Genomic DNA, 10,810 nt, shown 5'->3' on the forward strand with positions numbered 1-10,810 from the left:
CAAAATCGCTTCATATCTTCTGAAATAAAAGTAAATAGGGGAAGCAATGGCCTAGTAGTATTATTGTGGGACTGTTAATCCAGAGACTTAGGTAATGTTCTGGGGACCCACGTTCAAATCCTGCCAGAGTTACTAGTGGAGTTTGAATTCAATAATGATCTAGAATTTAGAGTCTAATGATGACCATGAACCCATTGTCGATTGTCAGAAAACCCATCTGGGACACTAATGTCCTTTAGGAAAGGGAACTGCCACCCTTATCTGACCTGGTCTACATGTGATGACAAATTTACAGAAATGTGGTTGACCCTTAACCCAGAGGGCAGTTAGAGATGGGCAATAAAAGTTGGCCTAGCCAATGACACCGACGCCCTGTGAATAAATAAGAAAGAATAAAGAACAATACAGCACAGGAACAGGCCCTTCGGCCCTCCAAGCTTGCGCCACCACATTTTGCCCTTTCACACTAAAACTGTGTTCACCTACAGGAGCTGTTTCCCTCTATTCCCTTCCTATTCATGTATTCACGAATGCTGCTGATGTATCTGCTTCCACCACCTCCTCTGGCGACATGTTTAGGCACTCACCACCATCTGTGTGAAAAACGTGCCTTTCACATCTCTTATAAACTCCCCCTTCACTCCTTGAAACTGTGTCTCCTAGAAATTAATCCCTCCACCCTGGGAAAGAGCCTCATACTTTCCACTCTATCCATGCCATTCACAATCTTATAAATGTCTATTTGGTTGCCGGTCAACCACTGCATTTCAGTGAAAACAAACCCAGCCAAACTTCCAACCTTTCTTCATTGCCAAAATTCCCCGTACCAGGCAGCATTCTGGTAAACCTTTTCTGCAGCCTCTCCCAAGCATCCACATCCTTCTGGCAGTGTGATGATCAGAACTATATGCAATATTCCAAGTGTGGCCTAACAATTTCTACGAAGCTGCAGCATAACTTGTCTATCCTTATATTCAATGCCTCTTCCAATGATGGCAAGCATGCCATAGGCCTTTCTTTTAATAACCTTATTTAACTGCACTGTAACCTTCAGTAATATGTGGGCCTGCACACACAGATCCCTCTTCATATCAATACCCCTAAGAGTTCTGCCATTCACTGTATAATTTCCACCTGTACTTGAATTAGGGCATTATCCTAATGAACTGGCTTTAATTTACTTACCAACACAATTTGAGAGGTTCTTTGCAATATTCTTGATTCACTCCACTTGCTTATTGTTACGTTGGTAATGAAGTAGCAATGAATTATTCACAACAATTATTACCTTTTCCTTTCCTTTTCTTGGAACAGGATGAGAAAAACCAGATGATGACAACGAACGTTTGGCTCAAGCAGGTAGGTGTGTTTTCAAAAGGAAAGATTCATTTCTCCTGTGATCCCTGTATTGTGATCTCCTCATTGGGGGTTCACCCAACATTCTTCATGAGCTCCTAAGTGAGTTAGAGGCTCTGCATGTGTTTAACCAATGGACACTGAGCTTCCGACTGCTCCCTTCCTATTTGGACACTAGTCTTCAGGGGTTTCAGGACCCAAACATTGACTGGTCACTCAGCAGAGCTCTTAGACCAGAGAGCTGATATACTTGTTTGAGTGAATTGGAGGTCTGGCGGACCCAACTGAGTGAATTTGTTTTTCTTTATTCATTCGAGGATGAGGGCATCGCTGCCTAGGCAGCATTTATTGCACATCCCTAATTGTCCAAAGGGCAGTTAAGAGCCAACCACATTGCTGTGGGTTCTGTAGACACATGTAGGCCAGATCAGGTAAGGATGGCAGTTTCCTTACCTAAAAGGCATGAGTGAACCAGATTGATTATTCCAACAAGTGGCAATGGATTCACGGTCATCATTAGACTCTTAATTATAGATATTTGCTAAATTCAAATTCTACCATCTGCCATGGTGGGATTTGAACCCAGGTCTCCAAACATCACCAGGGTCTTTGGATTAACAACCCAGTGATAATGCTACTAGGCCATTGCCTCCCTCAATTGGAGGGCTGTTGGACCTGTTTGGGTTGATTGGAGAACTGGTGGAACTGTATAGGTGGATGAGTAAGCTGATGGACCTATGGGGACATGGCTTGGGGAGCTCATGCATCCGTGGTGTAAACATTATTGAACTGTCAGTTGGGATTGATCATTGATGAGTGTGTAGATATTGAGGTTTGAGTTCTGATAAATTTGTTGGCATGGACCTTGCAGACTGATGAATCACAGCCTTACACAGAATACCACTCAGCAGGAATAGAATCTGTGACTTTGGGGAGGTGATGGCCTGGTGGTGTTATCACTGAAGTATAAAACCAGAAACTCAGTTAATGTTCTAGAGACCCGGGTTTATATCCTGCCATGGCCAATGGTGAAATTTAAATTCAATTTTTAAAAATCTGCAACAAGAGATCTTCTGATGAGTATGAAACCATTGCTGATTTTTGGAAAAACTCATTTGGCTCAGGCATGTCCTTTAGGGAAGGAAATTTCCATCTTCACCTGATCTGGATTACATGTGACTCCAGACCCAGATCAATGTGGTTGACTGTCAACTGCTGTCTGAAATGGCCTGGGAAGCCATTCAGTTCAAGGGCAGCTAGGAGTAGGCAATAGATGCTGGCCATCCAGTGATGCCCAGTCCCATGAGTGAATTAAAAAAAAATTGATGTGAAGACTCATCTAAACTTGATCCTATTTTAGTCCTTTGTCAGAGCTATTGACATGTCATTCTGTTTCCCCGTCAATGTCCTTGAGATTACCACTGATCCGAAATTCAACTGGGCTTGTCAGATAAACACAGTGGCTACAAGAGAAGGTCAGAGGCTGGGAATACTGCAACAAGTAGCTCACTTCTTGCCTCTCCAAAGCCAATCTACCAACTGCATGGTTCAAGTCAGGAATGTGATGTAATACTCAACCCACCCCCCAGTTGCCAACTAGGGGCAACTCCAATAACACCATACAAAAAAAATCATCTAAGACAAAACAATCTGCTTGATTGACACCACATCCACAAACACCCATTCCCTTCACCACTGACACTCAGTAGCTGCAGTGTATAGGATCGACAAGATGCACTGGAGAAATTCTCCAAGGCTCTTTAGACAGCACCTTCCAAATTCATAACTCCTTCTGTCTAGAAGAACAAGGACAGCAGATACATGGGATCACCACCACCTGCCATGTCCTCTCGAAAGCAATCACCATCCTGATTTGGAAATATATCACTGCTCCTTTGGTGTCACCAGGTCAAAATCCTGATATTCCCTTCCCAAGAAAATTGTTGGTCAACCCACAGCACGTGGACAGCAGCAATTCAAGAAGAAAGCTCTCTACTGCTTTCCCAAGAGCAGCTAGGGATGGGCAATTAATGCTGGCTTGACCAGCAGTACTCATATCCCCAGCATGAGTAATAATATAAAAATACATCCTGAATGGTTGATCTTGCTGGGCTAAGGGTTCACTGTGGCTGACTGTATCATTTATAACAAACTCCAGGAACTTTGGCCCCTTGTGTGTGGCTTCCCCTCTGCTTTCTCAGTTCTTGTCCCTTCAGGTTTTGTTGGACACTGCGACAGCTCTTCATTACCACGTACCCGTCCTGATTACCTGTGTTTCTTTTCAAGGAATGGTATGATTATAAGCTTACGTGGGATGCTGCAGAGTTTGGCAATGTAACTTCAATCCGTGTCCCTTCTGAAATGATCTGGATTCCTGACATTGTTCTTTACAACAAGTGAGTTTTACAATCTCCTTGGGTGAAATTCCTCTGGGATGTAATTCAGAGAAGCATGAACTGATACAGTTTGACAGAAGGAAAAGGGACTTAAATGATTAAATGCTAATGGTTGTGCAGGAGAGGAAGTCGTGGGATTGTGTGTGCACCAGTCTTTGTAGATAGTTGTATATGTTGACAGAGTGGTTAGCAAGGGATGAGGGATATCTGAGTTTATAAATAAAAGCAACAAATATAAAAGCAGGGAAGTGATGTTGAATCTTTACAAAGCTTTAGTGAGGTAGCAGTATATTCAGTTCTGGTCATTTTACCAAGGATGAGATTGAGGGTGTTGTGAAGATTTAGTGGAATTATTCCAGTTATAGTAGTTTTAAGAAGTTGGGATTGTTTTCTTCAGAGCAAAGGAGATTGAGAGGAGATTAGATCAAGTTGGATTAGACGAGGACATGTTTGGATCTGACAGATGAGTAAAGCTTTTCCCTTGACGGATGTGACAAGGATGGGGAAGGGGTGCAGCTTTAAAATCTGGGGCAAGAGCTGCAGGGGTGGAGCGGGTGAACATGAAGAAGACACTTACAAGTAGTGTAGTTAGTGGGAGTGAGGTGGACACTTGCTGCCCATCAACGAGGTAGAAGCAGAAGTGGACAATGACACTAAAAAGAATTTGAATGGGCACTTGGAAGAAATTTAGAGGGAGATAAGGATTTAATGAGTTTGTCGGTGGGGCTGGTGGTGGGAGGGTGGAATGATGATGATATGGCTTGTGAAGGACTGGCATGGGCTTAACAGCTGTACCACTGTTTCAGATTATTTATATCAAATCAATCAAGCCTTTCCAGTTTTGGAGTGACTAGCAGTAAAGGGATTTCCCCCTTGCCTTTGTGTTGAAGAGCATGAAATAGAAACAGGACCAGGCCATTCGACCTGTAGACCATCCTCTGCTTATCAATTAAGCTAGGGTGGATCTTCAGCCTAATATCTCCTGCCTTATCCAGAGACATTCCAGAACTCCTCCGTGAATCTCTGTGTGTGGCAATGCTCCAGGTCAGGTAAAGTTCACATCTCTGTTATTACCATCCATGGTAATTCATCACCAAATTGAAATAGGGTTCTCAATACAGCACAGCTATGGGATTACACAATTAGAGAGAGAAAGGGAGAGAGAGAGAGAGAGAGATTGGTGAATGCCTGTGGCCATGTAGTTGCAGTATTGTCATTTCACTGTATGCTAGCCAGTTGGTCAAACCTGCATCAGATTAAAAATGTACCAGGAACAAAAGCAAAGTTGCTGGAAAACTCAGCAGGTCTGGCAGCACCTGTGAAGGAAAGAAAACAGAGTTAATGTTTTGTGTCCGGTGACCCTTCCTCAGAACTGAATGTACCAGATTGACTGAGTTGTTTGTTAGCCTGTTGTTCAACTTTCAATTTCTGTTGGAGAGTCACCTGGAGGTAACTGCTATTGTTCGTGCATGGAGCCAGCAGACTGTTAGGGAGTTAGCTACACTCTGACATGGTGATTGGTGGCCTTGGGGTCCAGCTTTATAATCCTAAATCAGAGTGTTCACATCCTACCATGTTTGACAATCTTGGATGTGAGAATCCCCAATGAGTTCAGGTATGCTCTTCCTGAAAGGAGCCCTGTCATCCTGAATGACTCTACCTGGCAGACAGCCCTCGGAAATGGTAAACCCGTTGTGGTTCACTGCGACCAGGTGATAAATGCCTGCAATCTGTGAGTGCATTACAAGAACTGACGAGAGCTTGTTCCCTGATGATTTGTGGAAAATATGTCTGATGAGATTTCATACTTGTTTGACAGATTTTAATCAACATACCTAGCTAGTGAGTGTATGTTTGCTAGTATGTCAAGACTGGTTCTGCTGGGGCGGGGAGTTCCGAAAACCTGGCAGCTGCAGGCCTGTTTCAGAATGTCAGATATGCCAAACCAGCACTTATCTCGGACAGAAAGGACCTTCCAGATTTTTGGCTTGTTAATCAATGCAAAGTTAGCTGCTCATTAAATTCAAATTGATTACATAAACTGCAAGGATTACAGTTTCAAGAGAGATGGCTAGATTAAATTGAGCAAGGATTAAATGGAGAGAAACTGCAGAAAACTGCAAAACAAAGGGACTTGGGGACACTAGTGTACAAAACACAGAAAGCTAGCACACAGGTGCAGCAGGTAATCAGGAAAGCTGATGGAATGTTGGCCCTTATTTCAGGGGATTTAGAGTGTCAGAGTAGGGAATTCTTATTGCAACTGTGTAAGGTGCTGGTGAGGCTATATCTGGTGTAATGTCAGCAGTTTTGGTCTTCTTATTTAAGGAAAGGTGTCATTTCTTTGGAGGTAGTTCAGTAAAGGTTCACGACCATGATCTGTGGTACGGAGGGATTGTTATATGGACAAAAGCTAAACAGTTTGGGACTCTACTCACTGCAGTTTAGAAGAATCAGAGATAATCTCATTGAAACATGTAGGATTCTTAAAGAGCTTGATGGGATAAATGCTGAGATGATGTTTTCCCTCATGGGAGAGTCTAGGACTAGAGGGCATTGTCTCAGAATAAAGAGATGCCAATTTAAGACTGAGATGAGGAGAAATTTCTTCTCTTAGAAGATTGATAGTCATTGGTACTCCTTACCTCAGAGAGCTAGGGAGGCAGAGTCCTTGTGCATATTTAAGGGTGAGATTGATTCTTGATCAGTCAGGGAATTGAGGGTTACAGGGAAATGGACAGGAAAGTGGAAGGGAGGGATGTTGGATCAGGCCAAAGGGGCTAAATGGCCTACTCCTGTTACTATGGTCTTCTGATAGATTTCTTTTCGAAAGTTATGGATGAGCTTTGCCTTGATGATGATTTAGCCCTGGGCCTAATGGCATTGTAAATGACCCCTCTGTGCTTGTTGCAGTGCAGATGGAGAGTTTGCAGTGACACACATGACGAAGGCTCACCTCTTCTCAACGGGCCAGGTGCAGTGGGTGCCCCCAGCTATCTACAAGAGCTCCTGCAGCATTGACGTCACCTTCTTTCCTTTCGACCAGCAGAATTGCAAAATGAAGTTTGGCTCCTGGACGCACGACAAGTCTAAGATTGATCTGAGGAGCATGAGCAGGAATGTTGACCTTAAGGACTACTGGGAAAGTGGCGAGTGGGCAATAGTCAATGCAGTAGGGATTTATAACAACGAAAAATATGACTGTTGCTTCGAAGTGTACGTTGATATCACATACTCCTTCATTATCAGGAGGCTCCCTCTCTTCTACACCATTAACCTCATCATTCCCTGTTTACTCATCTCTTGTTTGACTGTTTTGGTCTTCCATTTACCATCAGCCTGTGGAGAGAAGATTACTCTTTGTATCTCAGTATTGTTGTCCCTGACTGTTTTCTTGCTGCTTATTACTGAAATCATCCCCTCGACTTCACTGGTCATTCCTTTAATCGGAGAATACCTACTCTTCACCATGATCTTCGTCACGCTCTCCATTGTTATCACGGTCTTTGTCCTCAACATCCACCACCGCTCGCCCAACACCCACAAGATGCCCAGGTGGGTGAGGAGGGTCTTCCTTGATTTCATCCCTCACTGGATCTTCATGAAGAGACCAAGATCCAAAGCTGAGATGTCCACCGATCACTTCAGTCCGCTAGAATTGAAACTTGGCCTGTCCAAATGCTGCCCTCCCTTAAGGGGTCAGAAGCCATGGTTTGACCTTATCCCTTGCCAGCCCACTCTAGCGGGACCTTGTGTCCTCAGCTACCCATGTCACCCCGAGTCAAGCAGGTCCACAGCGGGGATGGTCGATGGAAACTGCCGAGCCTGGCCAAGTAACACCACTCAGACAAGAGCCAATCTGTCGCTGTCTCCCAGCATCATGAGAGCACTGGAGGGAGTGCATTATATTGCCAACCATCTCCGAGCTGAGGATGCTGATGTTTCAGTAAGTGTTGCCGGTGGTTTTGGGGGGGTTGGGGGGTGGTGTGGGGGTCCGGGTATGTCCCATCCAGTCGGTGGACAGACTGCTTGGGAGGGTTGGTGCGCTCTTTGGCAGATTCCTATCCCCAACTCCAAGGGCAGGCTGGTGGGAATGAGGTGGCAGACTAGGATGGTGGGGGTTTACAGTTGTGTGACTGGGACTTTCTCACCTCTGCTGCCATTTTACCAGAGCTGGTGGTGTCGCTGAGACAGAATAGCAGCTAGTTCCCGGATTTGCTGACAAGTCTTTCCTACCTCAGAGGAGCCAAAACTTACAATTCTGGAAATTCTAAATGATGAGCATTTCAGTTATGGTTCCCAGGTTCAGTCAGATGTCATAGAATAGAATCCCTACACAAAGAAGCAGGCCACACAGACTCTCCAAAGACCATCCCACCCAGACCTACCCTCCTACCCCATCCCTGTAATCCTGCATTTCCTGTGGTTAATACACCAAACTTACACATCCCTGAACGCTGCGGGCAATTTAGCATGGCCAGTCCACCCAACCTGCACATCTTTAGGCTCTGGGAGGAAACTGGAGCATGCAGCAGTAACCACGCAGACACTGGGAGACGGGGCAAACTCCACACTGACAGTTGCCTGAGGTTGGAATTGAATCTGAGCCCCTAGTGTTTTAATGTGGCAGTGCTAACCACTGAGTCACCATGCAAACCCCTCTGCCTCCTCTTTGTGTTATGTATTAAGGAGACATAGATGGAGAATGGACCTCATAAATGAGGGAGGGGGAAGTGAGGATGTGGAAGGAAGTGAGTGGAGTATGGAACAGTGGATGCCTCACTTGTACCATTGGATAGATTCCAGATTAATTCTGTACTCAGAAATCAACAGAATCATTTCACAGAGAAACAGGAGAGCTGTAGAGACGTCAAACAAACATAGAAGCATAGAAGTTAGGAGGAGGAATATGTCATTCGATGCCTCAAGCATGCTCCACCACTCAATATGATTGTGCTAACCATTAAGTTCAGTAAATTAATCCCCTCAGCTGTGTGGCTTACTTGATGATTTCAGAAGGCAGTCATGAAGCAACTACATTGCTGTCAGCCTGGAGTCACGTGTAGGTCAGACTGGGTGAGCACTATAAAACATCAAAGAATTGGAACAATTGTAGGTTATTTAGCTCCTTGAGGCTGCTCTGCCAATCAATAGGATCATGGTAGATCTGATATTCCTCAGATCCATTTTTCCTCCCACCCTTGATTCCCCAACTGATCACAAATCTATCTCACTCAGCCTTAAGTATAAACTGTGTGCAGATTCCCCCACAGCTGTGTGTGGCAAGGAGTTCAAAGGCTTGTAACCCTCTGAGAAAAGAAATTCTTCCTCATCTCAGTCTTAAATTGGTGTACCTTTATTCTGAGACAATGATCTCTGGTCCTAGACTCTCCCATGAGGGGAAACACCTTCTCAGCATTTACCCTGTCGAGCTCTGTAAGAATCCTGAATGTTTCAATTAAATCACCTCCCATTCTTCTAAACTCCAGTCAGGAGATTCCCAACCTGTTTAACGTCGGTTCATAAGATAATCTCTCCATGCCAAGGATCATCCGAGTGAACTTTCTCTGAACTGCCCCCCAGGAAACAATATTGTTGCAACGAAAATGTGGTGGCTTCATGATCATCATCACTGATCCTAGCTGTCAATAGCAGGATTTTATTAATTGAACTAAAATTCTGCAAACTGCAGAAGCCATGTTTTATTTTCTGGAAGATGAGTGTGGGGAATGTTTCAGTGACAGTTTCAAAAAGCCATGTTTTGTGGAACCTACCAGACACAAAGCTATTTTAGACTCAGTGTTGTGTAATGAGTCAAGATTAATTAGCAATGTCACCGTAAATGATCTGGTTAGATTTTGAAAGTATTTTTTTGTGGCATCTGGGTTTCACTGGCCAGACCTAGTTGACCTTTGAGAAAGTGGTGGTGAAATGCCGTCTTGAACCAGGGCAGTTCATGTGCTGTAGGTGGACCCACAATGCAGTTAGGGAGGGAATTCTAGAATCTTGACCCAGCGACACTGCAGGAATGGTGATATATTTCCAAGTGAGGATGGTGAGTGGCTTGGAGGGGAATGTGCAGGGGACGGTGTTCCCATTTATCTGCTGCTCTTGTCTGTCTAGATGGAACTGGCCTTGGATTTGGAAGGTGCTGTCTAAGGAGACCTAATAAGTTTCTCCAGTGCATCTTGTAGATAGTACACACTGCTGCTACTGAGAAGTAAGTGAATGCTGGAGGTGATGGAGGGGGAAACACAAGGCACCTTGAAGGACAAGGCTACAAGAGTTGTCTATTTACTCCTTCAATCCTGCTCCACCATTTAGTTAGATCACGACTAATACAGATGTGACCTGACCTCCACCTTCCTATTTATTCTCCAAATCCTTGACTCCCTCCATTTTCTTAAAGCTATCTCACTCTTTTTAGGCTAACTTCAATGCAAAGATTAAATCAGGAAGAGTTAATGGACAAACTGTAAAACAATGACAACATTAAATTATGCATGAAACTGCAGACTTGATAAAAAATCACAAACTGAGACAGGAAAGTACCTGCACAGACCACAGTCTATAGTGGGAAATTGTTAGCCAAAAAGTGGGAAATTATCAAAGCAAAACTCAAAGAAATTATTAATAGTGGAGGGAATGGTTAACCAAAGATGAGAAACTACTTGTACAGACTGAAGCTGAAGTGGGCAATGGTTAACCAAATACCTTCCTGTACATGACCTTCTCTCTGCAGTATGAAAGTGAATGGATCTCGGTTAATGATATCCTGTTCTATATTCTGTGTTGGTGTTTTTAGGGACAGGCAGCTCCTATTCTGAGGTTTTATCCTGCTTGAGAAGCTCATTGCTATTTGGTTTCACAACAATGACACTGGAGAGAGGGTGAAACTGTGAGCCTTGTACAAATCCTGGCGTACTGGGGCCACTCTTCTCACCTCATCAGTTGTTCAGAGTATGGAACAGAGCAGTGAAAGGGTTTGCTGTGTTACGGAGAGGAGTGTCACCAAAGTGGCTGCACCTTTACTGAGTAAAGTGAGAGAAGCTCTCTGC

At 44.1% G+C, this 10,810-nt stretch overlaps 1 protein-coding gene across 5 annotated transcripts in view; it reads left to right on the forward strand.

The window, feature by feature from the left end:
- chrna2b (cholinergic receptor, nicotinic, alpha 2b (neuronal)) overlaps window positions 1-10,810 on the forward strand; it is a 31,552-nt gene that overhangs the window by 19,430 nt on the left and 1,312 nt on the right. For all 5 annotated transcript variants that reach the window (XM_048536365.2, XM_048536362.2, XM_048536361.2 and 2 more), the window contains exons 4-6: window positions 1,315-1,359; window positions 3,643-3,752; window positions 6,666-7,698. In XM_048536365.2, coding sequence (XP_048392322.1) covers window positions 1,315-1,359; window positions 3,643-3,752; window positions 6,666-7,698 — 1,188 coding nt within the window. The remainder of the gene's footprint in view (window positions 1-1,314; window positions 1,360-3,642; window positions 3,753-6,665; window positions 7,699-10,810) is intronic.

Source organism: Stegostoma tigrinum, chromosome 9 (genome assembly GCF_030684315.1).
Source record: "Stegostoma tigrinum isolate sSteTig4 chromosome 9, sSteTig4.hap1, whole genome shotgun sequence".
NCBI classification, from domain to species: Eukaryota; Metazoa; Chordata; class Chondrichthyes; order Orectolobiformes; family Stegostomatidae; genus Stegostoma; species Stegostoma tigrinum.